This window comes from Pleuronectes platessa, chromosome 5 (genome assembly GCF_947347685.1).
Source record: "Pleuronectes platessa chromosome 5, fPlePla1.1, whole genome shotgun sequence".
NCBI classification, from domain to species: domain Eukaryota; kingdom Metazoa; phylum Chordata; class Actinopteri; order Pleuronectiformes; family Pleuronectidae; genus Pleuronectes; species Pleuronectes platessa.
The window spans coordinates 17,589,088-17,615,377 of NC_070630.1; the positions used below are offsets into that span (position 1 = coordinate 17,589,088).

Genomic DNA, 26,290 nt, shown 5'->3' on the forward strand with positions numbered 1-26,290 from the left:
ACTTTCAGGGTCCTGTAAATGTGAAAGTCTCACTGTCACACAGATTTTCCTACAATGACAAGATAGCTTGAAAACAGATGTAAGTTTTATTACTCTTTCAGAAACGTTGGTGTGAATGAGCTGTCAGCTCATGATTTAGTTATTTAAGACCTCTGCTAAGAAAGTTATGTTTTCACCTGTGTCTGTTTGTCTGTGAACAGGATTACACATCCGAAAATTACACAACCAATTTCCATCGAACTTGGCGGATGAGGCCTGGGTCTGGGATAAACCCATTATATTTTGGTATGGATGCAGATTGAGAAGTGATTCCATGATATTTTCTTCGCACTTTCTTTAACTTAGCTCATAAACAAAATCATAAGACCAATTTCTTTTGTCTCATGTCTTTGTCTATATCACTACTATTAAAACTAGACAAGCACATGCAGGATTGTTCGGCCTTGGCGGAGGTCTGAGCTGTACTGAGGGTCAGTCTGGTTATATATAGGCCTTTTTCACAGCAGCCATTTTGACACATAAGGAAAAGCACAGGTGTCAATAATGACATTACAATGGTACTGGTTGTTAACCTTTTCTACTGGGACAAATCAAAATGTCTAGGTCTTTCTCACGGCAGACATTTCTAAACATAAAAAACTAAACTAAGAAGGTGACCACTTTAATAAAGTGGCTACTCGGCTTTTTGTTTAGATTCTGTGTCCTTTATTTGGTGGATTATAAACTCATGTTCATTTATCATGTTCGGTTATCTATTTAATCTCCAATCTCTCTATGTTGGATCACCTGCAGCGTTCACCTCCAGAATGTGAGGCACATGCTGGGCAGACAGCAGCCGACAGAGGGGGTTTACACAGACACACACACAAACACACACACAGACACACACACACACCGTGGGGGTTTCAGCTTGCAGCGGTGACGCACTGTGAGCTCACCGAGCCTCTCCACTGTTTGTCTTTTCCCCCAACAGACACGCAGAGGAGCCGGAGAGAGGGAGGGACAAGAGAAGAGAAGAGAAGAGAAGAGGGGAACCTGGTGAATCAGCTCTGTGGTTTCCACTCATCCTTTGACCTTGTTTTTATTTGAATCATCAACTGAGCCGACCTCAGCAGACGATGCTCGCCTCTGGACACTGATTTCCACCATATTTATTCACCAAACCGGTGAGTGTCTGAACTTTCTCCCTCTGGTCACCTCACTGTTCACATCGGGAATGAATGGCTGCTGAAGCCGGTAGTTTAGTTTGACTGTGTCAGTCTCTGCCGAGGCGTGTGGAGCTGTTTCTCACCACAGAGTCCGCGCGTCATGACCACTTTTACGCACGATGGTCATTGTGTTCAAGGGACATTTGCGTTCCCGAGCGAAGGGACTGCACGGAGTACCTGTCCTTCTGGACCGAGCAGCCTGTGTAGCCCGTGTGCTCTCCGTGGCTCTTTCACTGGGGTTTATCTTATGGCTCAAAACAACAGAGACTTCAAACGGACAGATGCAGCTCTTTGTCTATTTCTGTGCAAACTCTCTGTCTCTTTATTTAATTCATCTGCTGAAGCTTTGGAAGTTAAGACTGAGTGTCAGCGTGTCATGTTCGTATTGTGATGAAAACAGCCACAGCTCCTGCTTTTGTAATGTACTGCATTAATCTAGTTATTCTGCCATAATCTGTCACCCAGCGGATTTATATTAACTTTTATAACAACCATGGCAACCAGCGTGTGTGCGTGTGCGTGCGTGTGCGTGCTAGTGAGCGCATGCTTGACGCGGTGACATGGCTACGTGATGACCTCACTGTCAGTGGGATCCGCCCCCTCCTCACTTTCAAATCCTTTTCAAAAATCCTGACTCTGCTTTATGCTCATAATCTATCTATCTATCTATCTATCTATTTATCTATCTATCTATCTATTTATCTATCTATCTATCTATATATATATCTGTATCTTCTTAAAACAGATTAATCATATAATAAACGTTAGTTTATGTTCAAGACAGTTTTTTATTAGCTATTGGCCTTTTATTAACAAAACTAATAAACCATGTTGCATTGAAGTTAACAAAAGAAAAGAAAAGTTAAAAAAAATCAGTACTGTCACATCACAGTTTGGTCTATTATTGTGAATAAGTGTCTCACACACTTATCTGTGTTTTTACTTTATTAACAGCTGGTTTCACATTGAGCTTTACCACCTTCACATTCTGCACCGCACTGCTGAGGCTTTGGCTTCATGTTCTGCTGCGTAACAGCACGAGCACTTCCACAATCACCAAGATGAGACTGTCATTTTTGGCAGAGGGCTTCCATTGTCTGAGACCAAATTCCTGCACGCTTGTGACAATAAGTGGCTTTCGACTGCTCTCTCACACACAGCTACATGCATAAGGAAAGCACACACACACTTCCACCAGCATAGTTTCCTATAGACACCTATGGTTATTTTACAGACGTCACAAAGTTCACGCAACAGTATTGTCTTGCAGCAGTGAACAAATAGCTCAATATGTGGCTCTTAAAGTATTTTAAATATCTGGTATTGTCTATTTTAAGAGAAGACATACTTCCTGTTTCCTGTCAAGTACTTTCACCCCTTATTGTGGGAAAATACAGTAAGGGGCGAGTTTGTGTGTGTGTGTTAATAGTACAGTGTGACTTGTGTGGGTAGGGAGATGTCAAAAAAATCTATCCCAGAGATTCTCTTGCTTTGGCCAAAACATGTGATCATGAATTTGTTGTTAAGTTGGTGTTTTGGGGTATTTCTTTTTATTTATTGGCTCTGAAAATATATGTTTTCTTTGTTGATCCAAAAAGCAGAGTTGAAGCGGAAAGAGGGGGCTTGATGATGAAATCGTTGAAGTCGCTCAAGATTATAGTTTATTTCTACGAACAACCGTAAACAACAGAAATGATTATTATTATAGTCACAATCAGATTTTAAGTCAGGTTGCAAGAGATTTGTGCAATGACGATAATATACTAGAAGCCCGATTCCTAAGAATGAATCAATTATATTATGCCCTTTGACTATGGTTTTGGGTTTTTTGATATGTTTGACAGATGAGATAATATTTTCCTTTGATATCAAAACATAATTCTTTTTTGAAGTTACGATCAAAGTGATAATTTTGAGATGTGCAACTTTTTGGTACAAACTCAAAAAAAATTGTCCATCACATTATGTGCTCAACTAATGTTAGCAGGGCTAACAAGACCTGTAATTACACACACACACACAGACACACACACACACACACAAACATAGTCTACGCCTCAATCAGGAGTTTGTGCAACGAGAGCATACAGCCCACAGCCAAATTTAACCCCCATTTTATGCTCTACTCCACCCAGCATTTAATGTACACTTTCGTTTAGGAAGAAGGGATGGTGGTAGAATGAAAGAGGAGAAAAAAAAGAAGAAAAGACAAAGAGATGAGTACAAAGTTTGAGAAATACAATAAAAAATGGAAAGACAGAAACGTGTGTGTTGTAGCATGGAGCTGATAAGAAGGATATAGACTTATGCACAGCTTCAGCTCTGTTGGAATGTGTGTGTAAGTCAAAGACTCAGCTAAGCTTTAATTAGCCCATCAATCCTGTCATCTGTCTGTCCACTGGTTCAGCCAGAGTTGTTGGGAATGCCGCCAACGCTCCTCCGTCCCCGTGTCAGCCAGGAAACTCTGGGCCAAAGAAATTCCCACAGCACTGCACTGACCGCAGATCTCGGTCCAGGCTGGCTCAGCGCTCCGCACACACTGACTGATGGAGGAATGGATAATTACAGGGGGACCAAGACACAAAAACCTGAAAGGATGTTGGCCCGAGAGCTCGCCAGCTGACACCCACATACAGTCACTGTCACATACAATCGTTCCTTGGAGTTATTTCTAATGCGAAAGACAGTCGTCCATTTTCCAGGAGACCCCTGTGTAGTTTCTCTCTTTCTGCTGCACGCTCATCATTTCACTATAAATGAAAAAACTGCAAGTCCTGCTGCAGAGAGTTCTCGTCAGTGGAGTTCATTCTGTTGCTTTTCAAAGTCCGGACGTGGAAAAGAGTCACTTCCCGGAAGTCTCAGCTCTTGTGTGATCTGAAGTTTACAAAAACACCCTCGCTGTGGTGTCATACTTTACCCTCAGCTATAATATCCTCCCTGATTGTGTTTGCCGAATTGTTTTATTCATTAAAAGGCCCATCTGCAGGCCCACTGTATGTAAAGTAGTTCGGCAACTACAACTCTAAAGAAGCATTTATATATTGTTATTTTTTGGGCTGCAGTACTTCAACATTTAATGGTTTTTATAGAGCAGTGTTATGAGCTTTACTTTAGAGAGTGAATTGTTCCACCACAGCCCCCACACTGTGTTTGTGATGGTCTGTACCTTGAATGGTTGCTCAGTTTGATTTTATGAGATTTGGTTCAGTCAGGAAAAAGGCAGGTGGCTCTAATCTCGCTCTGAGTTCACAACCTTTCCCCTCTGTCTCCTCCATCCGCACTGTCACTCCGTACTGTACGTTTAATTACACTGTCTTAAAAATAAGCTGTGGGAGAAGAGGGAGGAAGAGACTGCACCCGTCCGCTACCCCTCAGGCCGCCTGTGGGGGGAAGAAATCTGAATGTGACCAAAATCTGCTATCTGAACACGCCAGTAACCAATCGCTGGCTTTCAGCTGCCAGAGCAAATCACACAGCAGCGTGTCCGGGTCGATCTCTTTGTGACGAGACACGAGTGACTGACTCTGCGCGTATGTGTGTGTGTGTCATGTTTTCCTGGGAATCCACACAATCCCTCATGTGAGGAGTGCTACACACGTGCCCTGTTTCAAAACAACCGCTGAGTAATGACAATGTAGCCAACAAAGCAGGAAATTGAACCTCTCCTCTGTAGCAGCATTTTAATAGAGATATTGAATACAAGTCAAAACACAGCCTAGTGAGATCCATACATATATGTGGATCTAAGTCTGTTTTTTGTGTGATAGGCAAACAGTTCTTTTTCTTACCTCACATGCATAAAACTATGAGGATGGGTTTTCACCTAAGATTACAGTGTAGCTGTAGGAGCTGTTTAGAATACTTGACATTCCCAGAGGTCTGGTTAAACCTCTCACTGCTGGTTCTGTATGTCTTTGAACTCACTGACCTACAGTAGACTTCACTAACAGAATAAATAGACATTTTGGTAAATACACTCATTTTTGTCTGTTCAATATGAATCTTTTCATAGGAAGGGGGCAGTTATTTTTAGTACTTACCAAATCTACCAAATGCACCTTTTTGAGACCATAGTCGCCATGGACGCAGTGTAAAGGACTGTATATAAAGATGGACGACATACGTGACTGCTCCCTAAATTGAAACCAAATTGTCTTGATTACCTCCTGGTGGCTGGCGTCAGTAAAGGTAATGAACTCTGCATCCTCCATGATAGTATATAGGACATGGACCAAACTAAAATGTATTCTTCAAATGATTGTTGGCTCTCTCAAATTGGCTCTCTAGGCCACCGTAACGTACTCTAGCTAAGCTAAGTCTTAGCTAAACAGACTGAAAACAGGATAACAGTTAGCCTGGATCTTACCAAAAGTTGTCAAATCAACCCTACAGCACCTCGAAAAATCACAAGTTAACATGTTTAACTTTTGAATGTAGCTAAGCTAGCCAGCTCCTAGCTATAGATCCCTCAGAGTACAGACAGGAGAGTGATATCACGTTTCTCACCTGACTCTTCTCTAAAAACCTGATACGCTTATTCTCCAGAAACTTTTCATTTAAGACACACATTTTTTAAAGTTATAAATCTATGAAATCTGAAAAATGTCTCTTACCAGCTCAGTTTTCTTGAGAGCAGCAGACAATGTTACTTAGCGTCACATCAACAGCTCTGAGACACAGATTTGTCCAGTGGCTAAAACAGTAATTAACTAAATCCTCTTTATTTGTTTGACAAATAGAGATTACATGTTGAAAGTGTTCATACATGTTTTTGCTTGTGTGAAAAATTGCTTGATTACAGGGTGCATGTGCAGCTGACTTTAAGATGGACTGAGTATGTGTGTATGAGTTATAAATGATAACTTATGATGTTGGAACAAAAGGAGTTGCTTTACATCCAGTGTTCATGATGATGATGTAAGCAAAAATAACAGACCCTGGGAAATATCTAGTCTCTGAATGTACTTCCTGGTAAATTCATAGTAATAATCATAATCATAATCAGACATTTTATTCTTTTAGGGTTGATTTGTGTGGCCTTAGCTGAAGTAACAGCAATGTGTCCTTGTCTCCTTGACACTTTTTAGAAGGAAGAATTGAAGCAGCTTGGGCTTGTTTGTGATGAGACAATGAAAAAAACTCGTTCAAATTCTGAAACCTACGACACATTTATGTCACCGCTAAACGAACAAGAAGCAAAGATACATTTCTGCTGGGGTTTCTTTGTATGCATAATAATGAATGGTGTGGCTGTGGGAAATTAGAATCGTGTAGAGTCCCCCTGTGGCAATGTGGGGTCTCAGGTTGCAGCAGTGGTTTAACTCTGTCAGTATCACGGAGCCGAACGACATACTGTGTCTGTCTTTCATGTCCGTTCTCTCTATCTCTCTCTACCTCCACTCTCTCTGGTCAACTCGACCTCTCTTGTTCCAACCCATCGACGTCTCGTAGGCAGTGTCCAGCGAGGACACAGGAGAGGCCTGTAAGGTTTCTGCTGGTGTGCCGTTCCACTGGAAAACATGACGACTGGCATCACGTCAACCCAAGGACAGAGCGGGGGAATGACGGACACAAAGAGGCCGGGAAAGAACAACCCATCCGCAGACGTGTGTGAAGAGGCGACACCTGCACGGTTATCAGGCGCGCTCCCCATAATGAGACATTGTCTGAGCTCTAACGTAGAAAGAGTCGGCGTAAATCAGCCTTTCATTTGCCGATAATGGGCACCTCCATTGAGTCAAACAGAGGGTATGGTTGTCCCGATCGCGTCGTTGTCACACACGTGCACATTATCTCCCGGTCCACGAAATGTCTGATGGATAATGGAGTATAATTACCTTAAACCTTTTTTCTGCAGGCTCAGTTATTTTCTATTGTATTTCACTGCTCCTGCTATAAAGATAATTCTCATGTGCATCATGTCGAGTGTTTCCCAAAGCCGGACACATTACGTGGGCTAGTTGGCTTAATAGACCATAGAACTAGTTAGGACTTTATCTTTTTTGTCAGTTGTTTCTCTTGATGGACGAAAATCCACTCGTGAACTACTAAAAAGGCCCAGGATACTAATTGCCTCTTTTTAAGCATTAAAGGAACATTAAGCTTCTTTTAGGTTTGACAGTTTATTGTGGAGTACCATTTTTGACCCAAAATCCAGGTTCAATTTCAGCATTATGGACAAAATCTAAAAAGTATGGTGTAACTGCTCAGTCATGATCATGTTTAGTATCTTCAGAATGTCTGTGACGTTAGAAAGCTTCAAGTTTCAAGAAAAACAGCCCTGTTTCAGGCTGGGCGACACTCATCTCTGAGCTCATCTAATGGACATTTAAAGGGTTTTATGAGCCTAAAACAAAGGCAGATTTCTCAGTTTGTAATCCCTAGAAATGATGTTTTGTTTCCCTGATGACGCATCACTACATACAGAGCAAAGGATAGACATCTGAAGATATTTCAAACTAAGTGGTAAAGATTAGAAAAGGGTGATGACGCTGTTGACTGTCATCATTATTCATATAGTTACATATTTTCAGGACACAGCAACACAATGTTGTCTAGTTTAGTGAATGTGACCTGGTTTATAGACCTGGCCAAACCTGGTTGAAATACAGGTCAATGAATGAATCAATAGAACTGAGTGTAACTTAACACATCAACAGTTTTTAACAAAATGGAGAGATGTGTCAATGTATAAAGTATTTATACATAGAAAATCTTTGATAGAGGTGAAAGGAGCAGCATTGACTGAGGGAGTATTGCCAGGAATAGTAGTATACAGTATATGAGGAGGCATTTTGTCTATTAAGCAATCTTGTAGTAATCATAGTCCGCGATCAGCTGCCACCACACGCAGTAGCTCAAGTAATTTAGTAATTATACCATTGATAGCTAAAAGTCTGAAAGCAAGTTCAGTTAAACCGTTTCTCATATGTGGCGAATTTCACAGACTCCAGTCGCTATCCATTCATTATCTATAATGCTAATCCTTTGAGGATCATAGGGGAGCTGGAGCCAACCCCAGCTGACATTGGTCGAGAGGTGGGGTACACCCTGGACATGTTGCCACTGTATCATAGGGACGACATATACAAACAACCATTCACTCTCACATTTACACCTTAACCTCTTTGGACTCTGGGAGTAAGTGAAAACCCATGAAGGCACAGGGAGAACATTCAAACTCTGCACAGAAACACTCTTGTCGGCCGTCAGGTTAAAACTCAGAGACTTCTAGATGTGTATCGTTGTGTTGCCTCACCGTCAACTTGGAATTGGCCAATTTTTGAAGATGGATGGAACATGAGCCAAAATAAAAAGTCAAAATCCATGTTTTTTTTAAGATGTATTCTGTCATTTCAGGTAGATCTGATCACACTGATGTTTGTTCAAAAGTTTTTTGTGGCAAGTTTTGTATTAATTGGTTATTTGATGCCAAAAAAAACAAACAGCTGAGACTGACTTGTGATTGGTCAAGAGCGTGTAAAGACGGGCTCCAATGCTTTCATTGGGTTTAAATGGTGTCAAGTCACAAGCAGCCAAATACTCAGCTGACGGATCATTGTCAGAATTTGTTATCCGTAATGGAGCTATAAGTCTTCCACTTTAAATATAAGAATAAGACATGTAAGCATGACTGAAATGTATTAAAACACACTGCGGGCCACTGAAAATAAAATTGCAACTCGTGTCTAACCAGAATCCTTCATATCTGACAAACACGCCTAATTATTCAGAAGCCAATAATGTGGCGGCCAGACCTTACCTTGATCTTCCCCTGCTGCTCAGTCACCTCAAACTGAGGAGTTCCACTCATTTGTGTGTTTCCTCTTCTGTGGTTCCTTCCTTCCTTCAAAGCTTCATCCAGCAGGATTTCTCAGCTCATCTGCTGCATGACATCAAGGAGCCAGAATAAGCTCTCCAACACATCAGCTGGCGCTCCACGTCCTCGCCCCAAAAACCACAGCAGAGCAGAATAATATCCATGTTTTTGTCATGCCCTCGCCATTACTTCTTCATTACTGCTATTTTTAGGTCCTCTGAACAACACAGAAAATGTGACTGGTCATCTGACGTTGTCGTGACTTGTTATTTCAATGTGTCAAACAACAGCAGTGACGGTTTGGACTAATTACTGTTTTACACAGTGTAGGAAAAACTGTCACGCTTAACTCCCTTTATGTTTTTGGACTTGTTGTTTTCATCTTCTTTCCACATGTCAATGCAAGTGCAGCTTCCAAACCAAAGCACAGCAGGTGGGGAAAAGGCTCAGGTTATGAAAAGGAAACATTCAGACAATAAAATGCAATCACAGGATTGACAGCTCATACAGGACAGTGAGGATAGAAAGAGTAGAGAGAGTTCAAGGGAGAGAGTCAAAGGAAAATACTTTCTATAGAGATAGACGACGCGTTGTGTTGCCATCTTGTGCATTTGGAGCCAGGGTCTGAGCAGTAGTGATCAGGGGATGGAGCCGTGGTAGTGACAGTGGCGTAGGGGAGGGGCCCGCAAGCGACGCACTGCGGGGGGGTGGGGATTTTTGCGCTACGCCACTGGGTACTGAGGTGCTGTAGACCAACTGTGAGGCAGTCCCATCCGTTAATCATGAAGTTTCACCCTGTGTTTATTGCATAAAACATACAATTAATAGCAAACTTATTGCAGAAATTAGTTTGGCATACATCAGTGTGATAAGAACTACATCTCAGATCAAAATCCGTTGGGCAGGCTACTTTGACTTTTTAGATTGCCCCATGTCCCATCCAACAACATGGAGCAGGTGGGGTTCATGACCTCTACTTCAGCCAGCGACCAGGTGGCGATTGAGAGGCTTGGGCTTCACCTTTTGGGAGCTGTCATGGAAATAACATGAAGCTATTTCGACTTAGCTCCCATGATTAGCCACTTTAATTTACTTGTGACAGTAGGCTACTTGGAACAATCCACTTATCTACTGCAATTTTCACTCAACTCAGATAACTGGCTGTTGGCTGTTGCATTGTTTTTAATAGGTAGATCTGAGAGAGGTGTTGGTCCTATGTGAGTGATACATTATGATGAATATTGATGAAGAAGAGGAGGATGGGTGATAGACAGACAAGGCCACATGGCCACGGTGATTGTTGTTCCAGTGAAAGTCTCACGTGTCACACTCACTTTTAAGGTGGGTTTGTGTAGAAAACCTCAGACAAACTAAAATTAAATGTAAATGCATCGCATGCAGACAACGGTGGTTGTGAACGTCTGACTTCTAGTGGAAAACTTTTTAAACATCTTTGTTGTACATGCTTTGTCATGCATCTTGTTTTTTAAACACTTTCTAACTGCATGTTTTACTGTTGCACACTTTTACTTTCTTTACCTGCCAAATTCCCATTTTCTACCTTTCAAGAATACAACCAAATATATTTTCACCTACTGCAGTTTAAGTTCGCAGAATCTAATCCAGTAGTGCGTAAGGGAAAAATAAGTGTTAGAAGAAGAAGCTTTTCCCCCATGCTTAAATGTAAAAAACCTTTTCAACCAGTTTAATTATGAAAACAGAATACTGACCTGGCATTCCTATAGAGTGACCTACCCTCCTCCCTCTATCACAAGTATATACAGTATATCAGCTCTCTACTGAGGATTTCTGATTATATACATTCATTGCACCTAAAATCATGTTAAGTTCACTTTTTGCAGTGACTACTTCTGGAGGTCAAGAGAGGAGAAGCTGACCTTCCTTTCCCCCTCTGACTTGCTCCAATTTGTTACTTGACACTATTTAATTTGATGTCCCATTTTTGTTGAGCTCTCTCTATCATTGACGTTTTATTGATCGTCTCTTCCATCCTTTCTTTCAGCTGTGCGACTGTGTGTGTGCATATTGGTGCATATTTGTGTGTTTAGGCATGTGGGCATGTGTAACTTGTAATTAGCCTCCTGCTCTGGTCTGTATGACTTTATAACAAATGCTTCTATATATATCATGCTATCAAGCTTTAGAAATCTCACTCCATCTCCTCCACCAAATCTCTCCATTTCCCTCTCTCTCTCTCTCTCTCTCTCTCTCTCTCTCTCTCTTTTCTGTTCCTCTACAGCTCGATCAGCCCTTTGCCTTCCCCCATGTGTTGTCTGCCAGTGGTTTTTCTGACCCTACTTTATCTTTATCTTTCTCCCCTGAAATTATAATTCAGAGGCCTCTCATTGGCATTAAAGCTTCGCCGGACCAAAATCATAAAGTCTTTACATTTTCTTTGCTTTTACAAGGCACAAGTGTTGGTGTTGGCATTCCCAATGAATGTGTGTGTGTGTGTTTGTGTGTGTGTGTGTGTGTGTGTGTGTGTGTGTGTGTGTGTGTGTGTGTGTGTGTGTGTGTGTGCGTTTGATTGAGGGTAGAAGCGTTGATTTTCTTGCTAATTTTTAAAACAATATGCTGTGTGGTCAAAGGTGAAGTGCAACATTATAGCATTAAAGCTGCCTCACAAACACACACACACACACACACACACACACACACACACACAGACACACTCTGCAGTGATGGGCATGTCCTAAGGACATCAGGGGTGTGTCTGTGGTCAGAGTGACAGTATAAGACACATGCAGGTACACTCACTTCTCCATTCAGCTCCACAGATTTGTGTGTCTGACTCCTTTGTTTTACTTTTGTAACTTTTATATCATCTCAACGTTCACTCGGTTTCGTCTCCTAGGATCTGAGGTTTCACTTCTTAATTTTCCGGTTTGTAAAAGTTTTTAAACTCCTTTTTTTAAATTACGTGACAACTTTGATCAAGTTTTTTGTAGTTTTGATTCAACACTGAGAAAGTTCGAATATATTATATTATATTTAAGTTTTGGTCGACACTTTCGTAGCAGAGCATCCTTGCTGAGTTGTCACGGCAACTGTGTAATTCAACTGCAAGTCTGGGGTGAGTATGCGCCTTTGTCCGTCTCCTCTCTTTTGTTCTCTCTTTTTCTTACTATACTTTCCATAATGTCTTCCTCCATCCATATTGTCGCTTTCTTTAGCTTTTTATTTACTTCCCCTTAACTTTCGACTTTGCCCTTAATTAATACAGCAGCACATTCCCTCAGTTTCTTAATGTTTCCCTCCTGTCTTATATCTTTTCCAGTTCCTTTGCTTCTCCTCTTTTTGTTTGATCTCCAATGTTTCATGTGTTTCTCATTTGGTCAGTGGCTGTTTTTAAAAGCCTGTTTGATGTCACGCAGTCTTTCAGTAAAAAAAAATAATTCTGGGAGAAAAGTACACAGAAGAAAGAAAAGCACTCTTCAAATTGTGCTATCAATCTTTGTTAATCTCAGATATTCATATTCTCTATAATGAAGTTGTGATGAAATTAATGATTTTTAGTTAGTGTGAAAGTGTCATGTTTATGAGTTGAAACTCCACCAAAAATAAGTTGCTGTATTCATGGAATTGTGGCCACAACTGGGAGCTCATGGCAGTGCACATTTCACGCAACAGCTTAATTAGGGCCCGAGCACCTCCGGTGGGAGGCCCTATTGTATTTCGAAGGATTTTTATTTCCCTTTTGTGGCGATTTCAGGTCGTAGACATAGTCAAATTCTCACCAAACTTTAAAACCCTAAAAATTATTTGAATTCTGGAGTAACTTGAAATGGGCGTGGCAAAATGGCTCAACAGCGCGATCTAAGGAAAAGCCCTTCAGTTAGCTTTCACCGATCTTCACAAAACCTGGTAAACCTGTGTATCATGACCAGATGCACAAAAAAGTCTTGGGGTGCATTTTGAAAAACACACCAGTAAGCCCTCCATTTTGTATTTAGTTGCAATTTTCCACATTTTCCAAATTTTTACTTTGACAAACTTGTCCCAGGGCTTTCATCAGATCAACTTCATATTGAGATGAATGTCATCTCAACGAGACGGCGATATGAACTACCTTGAATTTCGTGTTTTAGTCACACGGTGTGACCATGGTGTGGTGTCAAAGTTTGATAACACAAGGTTGTGTATCTCAGACAGACATGGTCCAATCGTGTCCAAACTAGACATGTAACACAAGAGTCCTGGACTAATGACATCTACACAGAAATCCCGACTTAAGATCACAGCGCCCCCTGGTGGGAACAGGAAATGTCTTGTTTTTTGCATGTCTTACACTTGGATGTAGTCCTCCTCATCCCCTGACTTCAACTATGTCTACCTGTATCAAATGGGTCTCAAGACATTGATAATGAAGGCATAAGATTACTGTAACTTTTCGTCAAACACCATATTAGTGGCGTGGCGTTAAAGTTCATCAACGTGCCGTGACCCATGAAATTACTGTAACTTCGGTGTTCAAGGTTCATCCTCTCTGAAACTACATTTGTGTAGCAACAGTCCCCCCCTGCAGACATTCATATTGTTTTAAGGAATGGGCGTGACAAAATAACTGACTAGCACCCCCTAAAGTGCAGCCCCGGCACCAAGATTGGCCGACCAGTACAAAAAAAAGTCTCTTGGATAGATATGCTGGACAAAACAGGAAGCCCGCCATTTTGGCTTCAGTGGCCATTTAGATGAGATGTCATTTCAACAAGATGGAGATATAAACTACAACGGTATATACAATTTCATTACACGGTGTGACCGTGGCGTGGCGTAGAATCTTGATGATTCGCCAAGAAAGAGTCAATATTGACACATGAACGATATAATAAATAATTTCCCTGATCTTATTTATTTATTTATTGCCATGACCCATGACCATGATCACTTTTGACCCATGTTGTGTATACAAGGGTTAAGCTGAAAGAATAACACTTTGTAGTGTTATCATATACATCTTTCACTTTTGCATCAAGGGAATCTAACAGCACTGACAACTTCCTTGTTGTGAAGAAGGTAGTGCCACCATCTTAAATATAATAAATACTACCAGGCCTGGTTCGAGACAGTCAGCACATGTATGTAAATGAATATGTGGCATCATGAAAAAATAGTCTTAAATGTGTATGTGAGTAGTTCCAGGACAGAAATAGCTACAGAGCAGCCCATGTTCATTCACTCCTGTCTATAAAAGCCCCTGATTCATAGTAAATGTTATTTACGGCATTTTACAGGTGCTCCTTACCTCCCTGTCACTAGAGCCACTGTGCTCTGTCCCAAAAATGACTCAGGTGTTTTTTGCAATGTGAGCGTGTGTGTGGGTGTGGAGAGAGAGAGAGAGAGAGAGAGAGAGAGAGAGAGAGAGAGAGAGAGAGAGAGAGAGAGAGAGAGAGAGAGAGAGAGAGAGAGAGAGATGATTAATAGAGACTAGGGGTCGCTAACATTTTCTGGCATGTAAAAGGTCAAGCTTTGGTTGAAGATTTTACTCTTTATCATTAAATTAAAAATGTATATTGCACACTGATATACTATTTAGTACATGTGCACCTGACAATGTTTTATGATTAACATGATTCATTCTGATCTGTTTCTGTCTCCTTTCTGTTCCAGATCATATGTACATAGAAGAATACATTGAAGAAGATGAGGAACCACCTTTACTGCTCAGCTCTCGTCCTTCTCACGGTAAATGTGTACAGTATATGTTTGTGCTTTCTGGTGTGTGTGTGTGTGTGTGTGTGTGTGTGTGTGTGTGTGTGTGTGTGTGTGTGTGTGTGTGTGTGTGCGTGTGTTTGTGTGTGTGTAAAAGCTATCTTTTAAGGCTGCATGTGTGTTACTCTCTATCCTTGCACCTTACATTCAATTTGGTTTCATATCGACCGTTTGACATGAACATCATGATTTACAAAGTGTCTGTGAATCTGTGTGTGTGTGTGTGTGTGTGTGTGTGTGTGTTTGTCTTGCAGGTGTTTGGCTGTGGTTGGACTGCAGCAGTGCAGCGTCGGAGGGTAGAAGGGTGTGTATGTCTGCAATGCCCTGCAGGCGAGGAGCCCTGCAAGGTGAGCCTATGAATTACGATAGAAAATAATTGATAAAATTATTTGTATTATTTAATTTGATAGTATAACACCTTCATTGCATCTGTTGCTATAGTTTTCTTTTCTTTTCTAATATATACATATTTTTTTAGAAGAACCCTCACTCTATAGTTCCATGATTATGTTCCCTATCCCGTTTTAAACTACCAGAGATCTATGCTTTTTATTTGAATCCCACACTGGATGCATCTCTTCTCTTACCACATGATTTATGAGTTTGATGTGTCGACATAAATTAGGTTTATTTCCCTCCATAAATCAGTGTTGCTTTATAACTAAAGGGGGATTTGTGTTGAGATGTGTCTCTTTAGCTGCAGGTTGTATCCAGCCTCTTTAGCTTGAGTTGAGATGTTCGTTCTGTCTATTCAGGCTTCTGGGCAGATCCAAAGTCCAGCAGAGGAAGTGAAATGCAGATTGTGCCCGATAGGAACCTTTTCGGACGCATTCGACTCTGAGCTTTGCCGTCCTCATGCCTACTGCCAGGTCGTCAATCGGAAGGTCGCAACCCCTGGCACCGCGACCTCAGATGCCGTCTGTGGAGACTGTCTGCCCGGGTGAGTACTGCCAGTCTGTCTCTGTGGTGGCCTACCTGTCTGCTTCCTAATTCACCCACTGTTCACACCCTGCTGTACGTCTGACAATCAAAGGGATTTGCTGCAACACGCACCGCGTAAAACGTTAATTTGTTCTAAATTAAGTTATTTCATTTTCTCTGTCTGGAAAACAGGAAACAACCCCCACACATACAGACACACACATAGTGCATGATTCCTCACGAGGTGCAGGCAACACTGAACACACCAAGCCACAGGCTGATTCATTCTTTCGTTGCCTAACAGCCTCTCACTTTTTTCCACTCTCCTTTGTCCATCTTTCTAATTATCCTCCTTGTTCCTCTTTCTTTTTTCCGCTTGCAGGTTTAATTCCTCTGCCTCCGGGGAAGTTTCCATCCAGAGTCCCTGTGTGAAAAGTAAGCATGCTCCTGCAGCACGTGTCCTTTATACAGTCTTGTAACTACCTAAACTCTTATATCGTCTTCGTTTCTGCAGCATTACATGTCAGAAAAGTTCGCACAGTGGGAAAAGGTGTGTCTGCTGGTGCAGGAGGAGCAATCAATGGCACAGTGGTGCGGAGTGCTGAGGAGAAGACGGCCGAATACGCTGTTTTTGCCTTGGTGCCCATCTTCTGTGTGATGGGCCTGCTGGGTATCCTCATCTGCAACATCCTGAAGAAGAAGGGATACCGCTGCGCGGCTGAGAAGGAGGGAGGGGATGAGGAGATGGCCACACAACAAAAAGAAGGTGAGAGAGAGTAGTTGGCAGGAATACCAAAAAAGTGAGTAAAGAATTGGTTGTTGTCAGGTTCATGCTTAAAATGCCGAATCAGTTCACACCAAGTGTCAGGACTGAACAAGAAGCTGTGCCCGAAGTTTGAGAGTAGGACTTATTGATTTCAAGGTCCGATTTTGTCATGCTCTCACTCAAAACCCTGCGCTCACACTGAAATAACTAAAATAAAATAAGGGTAAACCACCGTTATAAGAGCATCATATCAGGAGCATCACAATACAACAGACGATTCATGCGCACAAGTGTGAACTTGAGCACAAGCCTGAGCTGCTGGAAATCTGAGTACAAACGCAAAGGGTTAGCTCAAGCAAAGCAAATCTAAGGACAAGCAGGGGCGTTATGAGTGTCATGATTTTCATGTTTAGAATTTGATGATGTGAACGTGACTTTATAATTCCTCCTCTCAAACTGAAACAGAACACTCTTAAATAACGATTGGAAATGAAACCCTTTAGAGTTTGTCTTTGTGAAGCCAAAGTTTATATATCACACGCAGTCCTACATGGGAGTCTCCTAATTTTTTTTACCTTAACCTTGCAGAGGTCATTACAAGTCATGCATGCTGTGTTGTTCTAGACGTGCACTTGCTATTCTTGTAATTTTCCTATTTGAAAAGAGAGGGAGCAGCATTCCCACCGACTCACTCGCTCTACTGACGTCAGACAGAAACTGACCTAAGTAAACACGGAAAGAAATCTAAACAGAGACGGAGAAGAAAAGGAATTCGAAGAGATGGGGGGATGAGAGTGGTATCGCTCGACGGAGAGGGAGATATAAATAAATCCAAAAATCTAGAGAGTTTATAGAGAGAGAGAAAAAGACAAATACAGCGCTGTGAAGAGTGTGGAGCTTCCCAATCCGTCCTCTGTTGTTTGCACAGTGTTGGAGTAATGTGAGTGCTCTCTGCTCCCGCCCTTTGTCTCTTGTATTGTTCTGGAGGAGTCTTCATAGATCTGGATACTTTTTTTCAGCCATTGACCCAAATGAAAACAATGTATTCTCTTTGAGTCTAGGATTTGGTTATTGTAATGTGGCAGCAGACATAACACCTGGTCTTATAGCTGTACACTGCTGTGCACACAAAGTGACAAGTACACCCATGACACCTTTATGTTTCTATTAGCAGGTAAAAACTTCAGGTCACATGGGGGAAATTAACTACTGCAGCTTTTTTAACACAGAGGGAATTGGCCCCACAGCGATGTGTTGATCTCCTGGTACATTTCCATATAAAACAAATGGCATTTTGATAATTGGTGACTGCCATGAGGTGTTTCAACTGATTCAAGCTTTCTCAAAAAGAGTTTAACTAAATGTGAGTCATAGAGTTGGTTCAACTGTGCAAACATTGCAATTGTGCCATTGTTTTAGTTAATTTGGTTACCTAATAGAAAAAGGCGAAAGCTTCAAGTAATATATAAATATTAAACTTAAGCATCGATTGAATTGCACAGCCTACATTTGAGCAAAAAAAATAAATAATAAGTTACACTTTTTATTTATAAATGGCACACATTATACTTAACCATTGTACTGTTACTAGTGCAGTGGCTGTTCTAAACCTGCCTGTGTTGAATGGGCTGTTTGTTTGGCCTGTGGCGATGCTGGTTGCCGTTTTCTTTCCTAAACTGTCAAAGTGACCTGCAACAATTGAGCCAAGTAAAGACAGAGAGCTGTTCAGTGAAGCTTGAGTCAGTGAACCTGAACTGGAGAATCGTTATAGCCATTTCCATGAAAGTCACTTAAGTTGACGAGCCCTAGATGCAGCCGCTGAGCACTTACGGCTTTTTTATTTAAATGTCATCAATATATTGAGTTGATCATGTTTCCAAGTATGCAAAACAAAGCAATAGCTGCACTTCCTTGGGCCCAATATCAATACAGATGTCAAGTTAAAGCTGATAAGTTAAACAATTCTTGAGATATGAGAGCCACAGACAAAGAAACACACAGAGATTTCCCTTCTTGTGGATATAGTGTCCATCCCACTGTAGCCGAACTACTACTACTCACATAATGTTTTTACCAGTTATCACACTCAACTGTTTTGTAGTTTATCCAGGGGGTCTGTGTGCATGAGTTTCCCTCAACCACAACTACAGTGGCAAGTAGCGAGGCATCACAGCGTAGGAGCACAGCTGCCACCTCGACGGAGCTGAGCCTCTGACAAACGAGCCCCATGCGCTGAAGTTTTCACACCTTTGGATTTACTGTCGCATTCAGGATTCAAATATATAGTGACTAGTGTGCGGACAAGATGGGGGATTTCAGGCATTTGAAAGGCCGGACAGAGGTCACGGCAGCACTCTTGCTGTCAGTGATCTCTGCCTTTTGTTTCCTGCGTTGCCTGGGTCTCAGCATCTCGCAGCACTTTGTTGTGAAACCCAAGACAACCATGCACCTAAAGGGAATCTCCCTGAACCCCCCTCCCCCTGCAGCTGCACTTTATCTGCCCACCTACTCTCCATTCATCCCGTTTCTTGGCTCTCTGACACCCCCTCCCTTTCTTGTCTACAAACATGACACTATCCATCTATCTCTCCTTTCCCAGCCAGTTCAATAATTCACCCAGGTTCTCAGCTCATGGTTAATGTCTCCTATTTCTGTCTCCACTTTCTTCTCAGTCCCTGTCCCGTCTCCTTTTGTCTTCTCTTTCCTCGTCTGATTTCCTCTTCTGTCCCTTTCTCCGAAATCCATTTACTGTCAGTATGTTGTATTTGAAACTACTTGATACTACTACTAACTTGATAATGCACATTGAACATTAACAATAGAGGTGTTACAAGCCAAATACACAGTTTTAACCTTAATATAAAGTAAAAAAATATATCATATCTACAGTTATTTGTTACAGATGTAGGGTTGTACATTGGCGGAGTGATTTTAGACGTCTCGGCACCTCCTTAATTCTCAGCTCCTTTCTTTTTCTCCTCTCCTCCTCACCTCCACAGCTTTGAGGACAAATAATGCAACAGTGCAGAGATGAGCTGTGTGAGATAAAAGGAGGAGAAAGGGGGTAGTATAATCAGGGTATCAGACAGCAGGTGGAAAAGTAGGAAAAAACAAAGATTAGAGCTCAGGAGGAGACTACATGACAAAACCTTTTCTCCCTCTTTCCCTGTCCTTCTTATGTTACTATCCTTGTTGCAGTGGACTGTCTGTCTTTCTGTTCACTGAAGTCCTGACTTAGAGGTAAACTTCTTACTCCAGCACTTTCCTCCAGTCAGGGAGAAAACCCTTGGGGAAGAATTACAGCGAAGCCAGGCTGAGCTAAACTCCGCTGAGACGACTGTGCAGAGCTGCAGACACAGACATATTTTTGATTTATTTATTTTTAATGCTTTACATCAAATGTAAAAGGCATCATTACGAATTGGAAAAGACAATACATAAATGATAAAGTGCTGCTGCCTCGACGTTATGACAATAAATAGACGAGATCTCATTGTGATGAAGATGCTGTTATCCTCACTTAGCAACAGCCACTGTGGAGACAACAACAGCCTAACACACACCAACACACCCACACACAAATCTACACAGTCACGTTTTGTTCTTCAATTCACAGACACACAAAGTCACCTGGCATTGGGGGGACCGCTATAACACACACACCCTCACACACACTCTCCCACACAGACACACACAAATCTACACAGTCACATTTTGTTCTTTAATTCACAGACACATTAGTCTCCTGGCATTGGGGGTCTGGTATAACAGAGACTCACACACAGACACACACACACACACACACACAGCTCTGTGTGCTCCTAAAGCGCTGAATGGAGTGTGATCGCTGACAGAGCTATTCCAGATCCCCCAACGTCCTCATCACTCTCTCTGTCTCAGCTGCCTCACTGTGCCGTTCTATTACGGGATGGTGACAGGGGTTGCCATGGAGGCGTATCTATTCTTTGCTGTTCAGTGATCCACATCCATCCCTATCAGTCCCATCGTGCGACGCGGCACGGTGTCCCAGCAGCGACATGCACCGTGTGAACTGTGCTGTTGGCTCTGCGACTCCAACAATGTTTCTCCTGATTGTCTTTCTGACAACTCGGAGAGAAGCTGGGAACATGGCGCTTTAATACAAACTCATCGGTTAATCTGCACATACAGTAAATACCCCTAACAGTACACATATCCACTCAACTATAAATACCAATTAATAGGGGTTAATTTTTTCCCTGTTTCCTTGCACTAGGAAACGCCTGTCCCTACATATCTGACGACCTCAATGAAGACACCATCGGTGTCCTCGTTCGCCTCATCACTGAAAAGAAAGGTACGTGTCCAATAACTACCAACAGTGAGGTCACCCTCTGTAGGAGCTCGTGGTCATCATGGTCATCTCTTGTGGCTTAAGAGGGGAACACGAGTTGTCACAGGACGTCACACACAACCAAGGATGCGTCTTTATCGCTGCCGACTCAGCAGCTCTTTGTCTCTCCATGCCAGGTTGATGGTTGGAGTTAGATCTGAGAAAAGGGAACTGCAGACAGCAACACTGTGAAAAGTACAAAAACATATATTTATAGACAATAAAACAAAAGTTAGTATTTTCTTAGCTCAATTCTATTCTCACATCAACTATGAATCTTCAAAAACATTTCTATTTACTTATTGGATAGAGGCTGATTCAACAGATTCAAAGTAAATGTATCTGTTGAGTTGCGATATAATAATTAGATAGTAATAGTTTTAAAATTTTCAACCACACATTTGTACTGTTAATAACTGAAAATTATTTCCAGTTTGTTTCCACATTGCAAAACAAGCATATGACTCTGTGGAGTAATACTGTCAGATCACACCATGTGTTGTGTTGTTGGGTTTAATATCTTGATTTATTCTGTATACTAAGTGAAAATGAATTGTCTGTTCATATATGCAATGTTTACAACAAAACAAGTATTTACAAGGTAATCCTGTTTTAATTTGGTGTATAAAGGCAAAATTAAAGGCTTTCAAAAATAGCCAAAATAGTCAAGGACTCCTTCAGGTTAATAAAACTCCAGCACTTTAGCCAATCAGATGCCAGAAAGTGCAAAGATAAAAAAATGTTTTAAAACTTTAATATGATCTTAAATCATATTCCTCAAACAGGAATTTACAGGATTACTTTCAGCAAAAAAGGTATTGACTATCACTGTAGTTAACATAATTACTGATGGAGTATTTATATGTTTGTGTGCTTCAGAAAATGCTGCTGCACTGGAGGAGCTGCTGCTTGAGTACGAGAGCAAACAGATGGCCTTGAAAGGATCCTCAATCAAGTATGAGACCACAAACGCACACACACGTTTGTACAACTACCTTAGTCACTCATTGTCATTATGCATTCCTTAGCCCCTTACCCTCACCATCCACACTAAATGCCTAACCCTTAACCTAATCTAAACCTTAACCTAATTCTAACTCTAACCCTAAAACCAAGTAGATAAAAATGTAAGTATGTGTATTTGGTTGTGTGTATAGTAGAATGTTTAGAAAGAGATATCTACTTATTACATGTTTTATACCTCTATTAAGGTAAAGTTAAACATTCAAACATTCAAAACATTCAGCTCCATGAAGTTGACATCAGGCCGTGTACCTGACGCACCCCCACATGTCTGAAGTGGACATCTCACATCGTTGTAACCACTGTAGGTTGAGTCATGAGGCTCAAACACTTACACTTACAGCTTAAAGTCACACAGTTTACATGACAATGTGTAGTTGTGGCTCGAACATGGGTTGTCTGTGCTGTCATTAACATCGCTCAAGTCAATCTAACAAGTCCAGTAAGACACAGATGGTGACCACAGTCTCCACCAGTGTGCTGTGGTTTTAACTCCACTGTCTGAGATGGACACACACAGGAATCATTTGCACTGTATGTTCTCTGCACTGACCCAGCTCCTCCAGCAGAGTCCTTTAAAGTTCATCTCATCTCTTTTTATGATGTAATGGAAACTGGATCCAACGCACTTGAGTATGTGTGTGTGCCACATGCACAATAGAGAGAGGTCTCAGGGGCCTCTGGCTCTATGAGACTGCTGAAACATGTGAGCTTAACATTCGAGAACATTCTCTCTTTATCTGCGTGTGTGTTTGTTTGTGTGTGTGTGTGCAGAAGTTATCTGGGGCCACTACAGGTCACTCACTAGTACAACAGGGTCACACAGCTGTATTCATCTCTTTTGCTCTCTTTTTTTTCTGCACAAAAGAACAACGAACCAACAGAAACTAAAGAGCACAGGGTGACCATGTGCAGTGTTTCAATTTATTTTACATTTACACATGTAAGCAAAAGAGACAATATTGCAGCCTCGCTTTTTATTACCTGAATTAATAACGAGATCTATAGGGCTGGGCGATGTGGCCAAAAATACCAAGAAAAAAATGCAGTCGACATTAATAATTATCACAATAAATGTCACATTGTTAATTGTTTTCAGTTTAAAGACAGATTTTTTGCTCCTGAGTGAAGTTGTGAACTCTTATTGATGAGGAGAGATTGACAAACACTTGATTAACACGTAAAAACCCTTTACAAATCTGAGGTCGATCAATTATGTGATATACCTCTTCACTGTGCTTCATCAATATTGCCTATTCCAGGTTTAAATGTCACTGAGTCACCTGTAACTCACTTTATTTTGAAAAAGTTAAAATTTCTGACTAACCCCCTGCTCACTCTCTCCTTCTCTTTCTCCCAGGTTTCCCATGCTGTCTCCCCTGTCCACGTTTTGCTCCCTCCCCAGACTCTGCCCCCATCAGTCCCACCTCCACACCATCTCCGGCCTCTCGGGCCTGGCCCCCAAACACGGCTTACGTTGCACCCGTTGCGCTCAGAGAAAGTGGCCCGCTTTTCTCATACCTCCTCTGGATTCCCTCAAAGATCCACTGAAGCCCCCGCAGACCCTCATCCTTCCCTCCCTGGACACATCCACCGACCATCAGAAGACCCCCCTGCTGGAGGGCGTGTGTCTTGACACGCACCATCCCCCAACTGTCGTGCCAAATACTTTAAATGAAAAAGTAGAAGTGACTGAAGTGAAGGAGAAGAAGGAGGGAGAGCTGACAGTGTTGTCTGTGGGGAGGTGAGACTGATATTGTCATACTCAACATACAACATTACACATGTAATGTTAATATATTGTTAAACATTCTACCACTGTGTATTTAATGTCAAGAGTTAAATATTGTGCTTTTTACTCCACCACACTCATTTGATGTAAGTAACAGTTTACGCAATATGTAAACTGTAAAAAAAAATCTGTAACAGTGTGTGTCATGCTTGCAGCTATGATTATGACCATTATTATCATGTTATCATGGTAGTGTGACATTGGTTATATTTTCTGCTCAATTGACAGATTTCAAGTTGCTCAGATTCGTGAGCAGCAACCTGTCACCATGGAAACCAAGACATCCTCCCCAGAAGCAGAGAAGCAGAGAAACTCCCTGTTTGGTGGGAAACACTTCTCCTCTTCATCCTCTGGCATCTGGAGGTACAATCTCCAAAGTCTCTCTCCATCACTCTTTCTCTCTATTTCTACTTAGCGATTAACTCGTTTTAGATCACTGTTTTGTTCCGTTCATCTGCTCTACTATGAAACTAAATTGTTGCGACAGTTGAGTTAGTTGCCTCGTGTCATGAATGTGTGCCTGTACTCCGAGCTTACTCAGAGCTGAGACAGCATCTTAATAATCATCACTTGGTCACTGCCTAATGTGATAATTATCAATTTGTTCATTGAGAACTAATGAGATTAGTGGAAATCTATAAGTCTTTTTTATTAAACTTTGAAACCTTCGTTTCACTCATTCTGTCCATCAGGTCGTCCTTGTACCTCCCTATGTCCTTCAGATGAGGAGACAGAGAAAGACGGTGTACGATGAAGCTACCTCGCTGAAGATGACCTCATGTTCTGACGACTTCGCAGCACGGGGAGGAGGGTGTCGTCTAACGCAACTGACACCAAGAAACTACAAGAGCCACCTCCTGCTGGAAGACGTCATGTCTATTTATGCAAGAAGAGAAACATTCATGTATTTATTACTGCATAAAAAGTAGATCAACTGAAGCTGCTTCACTGTCCCCATCCAGAGTGGGAAAGGCTCGATCAGTGGATATATTTATTTCTCGTGAAGTGAACAATTAATCAACAAGTGACACTAGACGAAGGGATGAGAAAACAAAGAGTGGAAGTTTGTGTAAGAAACAAAGTCACCCTCAGTCCCTGTTTTTGCAAATCCATGAACAAAAATAGACGTGGGGGTTAAAAGTTACGCGACACATAGTTTACATCGAGACAAACACATAGTATTTTACTGCAAGAAAGTCAGACAGTAGTGAGAGTAACCAAATTAATTCAGAGGTGTGTAAAGAAACAAGAAAAGAAACATCAAGTTTGAGTTTGAAGGTTGATCCATCACATGACGCTCGAATACATACTCCAGTCGCACCACAGAAAGTATTATGAAGAGGACCTGTTGAAGAAAGGCAATATGATTTCTAAGTTTGAGATATTTTGTACAAGTTCTGTGATTTAGCTTCTCTTGCTCCTGCCCACATAGAAAGTGCAGGTGAGTGAAAGTTTCAGACCTTGAGGATGTTGAATGTAGAAGGAGCTCACTTCGCTTGGACTTATTGAACATCAGAGAGTTTGAAAACCATTTGTTCTGCAATGTACACCCACCCACAATCATTAATAGTACTGTATGTGACCTCTAACCTCTTAGACTAAATGCAGGACCCTGAGGATATGTGATCAGAGGCCAAATTATGTTTTAGAGGGGCCCCCTGATACTCCATCACAGCATCTGCTTCCCAATAACAAGAATCAGCCTTTCACTCTCAGGGCAAAATAAGTACGAGGTTTATAAAGCTCGGTTTTGTAGAGTAGAACATGTAAATGAATGTACATATGTAAATATGGGTGGGTATCAAGAAACGGACCATACCTGGTTTTTATAATTTTGAGTATATCTATGCATGATATACTAGATCTCGTGTCAAGGGTAAAGACGGCACCAGTGAGTGACATCTGTAATCCACCAATCAAAACCTGGCAAACTCCTCACACACCTCAGTGCAGATAAAACCGAATCGACCTGTTAATTCAGTTCAGTTTGATCTTTTCACCATTTGGCTGCATCATTTTAGTGAAATGCTTTTCTGTGCACATAACCCAACCTCAGTTAAGTAACGACTCCCACACAAATAAACATACACAGGTCTGCGTGATCCTTCTTTATAGTTTCATTAAATCAACCATGGCTGCAGAGGATAAGTCGTAGACGATGCTTCAAAGTCTTGGCTTTAGTTTACATCCTCATGGGTTTTAAAGAGTGCAGTATATTCATAGAGTTTTTTTTAGGTGCTTATTTTCACAGTTATTGTTACAGTTTCATGTTTTTCATTTGATTTCTTTTTACTTATGTTAGGTTTCTTATTAAATGTCTCCAAGCTGCCGAGTAGGAAGGAATAAAAAAACATTTCATTTCATCAACTTTTTAGATTGTGTTTGTATGATGACATTATTCTGTATGATGTTTTTACTCTTTAAATAAAGAAGGGATGTATTTTACACACCTGCCCTGTGTGGTTTTGTTGTTGACGGAGTTGTGTGTTTGTGTGTGTGTGTGTGTGTGTGTGTGTGTGTGTGTGTGTGTGTGTGTGTCTTAACTTGATAAAAAATTTAGTTGAGACCTCTTTTTATACAGGCTATGGTTGAGACCAAAGCCTCAAGCAACATCCTGTCTCTTTTGTTAACTAGTGTCTCCCCCTAGTTGTGGACT

The 26,290-nt window shown here is 41.4% G+C and overlaps 1 protein-coding gene across 1 annotated transcript; it reads left to right on the plus strand.

Annotated features, from left to right (window-relative positions):
- Positions 1-991: 991 nt before the first annotated feature.
- Positions 992-26,079, plus strand: relt (RELT TNF receptor). Its single transcript, XM_053422745.1, has 11 exons — positions 992-1,166; positions 14,659-14,733; positions 15,015-15,107; positions 15,516-15,700; positions 16,064-16,116; positions 16,196-16,447; positions 20,703-20,783; positions 21,699-21,774; positions 23,203-23,586; positions 23,863-23,997; positions 24,327-26,079. The coding sequence occupies exons 2-11, from the start codon at positions 14,692-14,694 to the stop codon at positions 24,358-24,360; spliced, it is 1,335 nt and encodes a 444-aa protein (XP_053278720.1). The 5' UTR covers positions 992-1,166; positions 14,659-14,691; the 3' UTR covers positions 24,361-26,079.
- Positions 26,080-26,290: the final 211 nt, after the last annotated feature.

What these genes read in the sequence shown, in the direction of transcription:
- relt (XM_053422745.1), top strand. Translation starts at nt 14,692, where the DNA reads ATGAGGAACCACCTTTACTGCTCAGCTCTCGTCCTTCTCACG. An exon ending in CAGGCGAGGAGCCCTGCAAG is followed by an intron (nt 15,108 to 15,515) that starts GTGAGCCTATGA and finishes CTGTCTATTCAG; the next exon opens with GCTTCTGGGCAGATCCAAAG. An exon ending in GGCCACACAACAAAAAGAAG is followed by an intron (nt 16,448 to 20,702) that starts GTGAGAGAGAGT and finishes TCCTTGCACTAG; the next exon opens with GAAACGCCTGTCCCTACATA.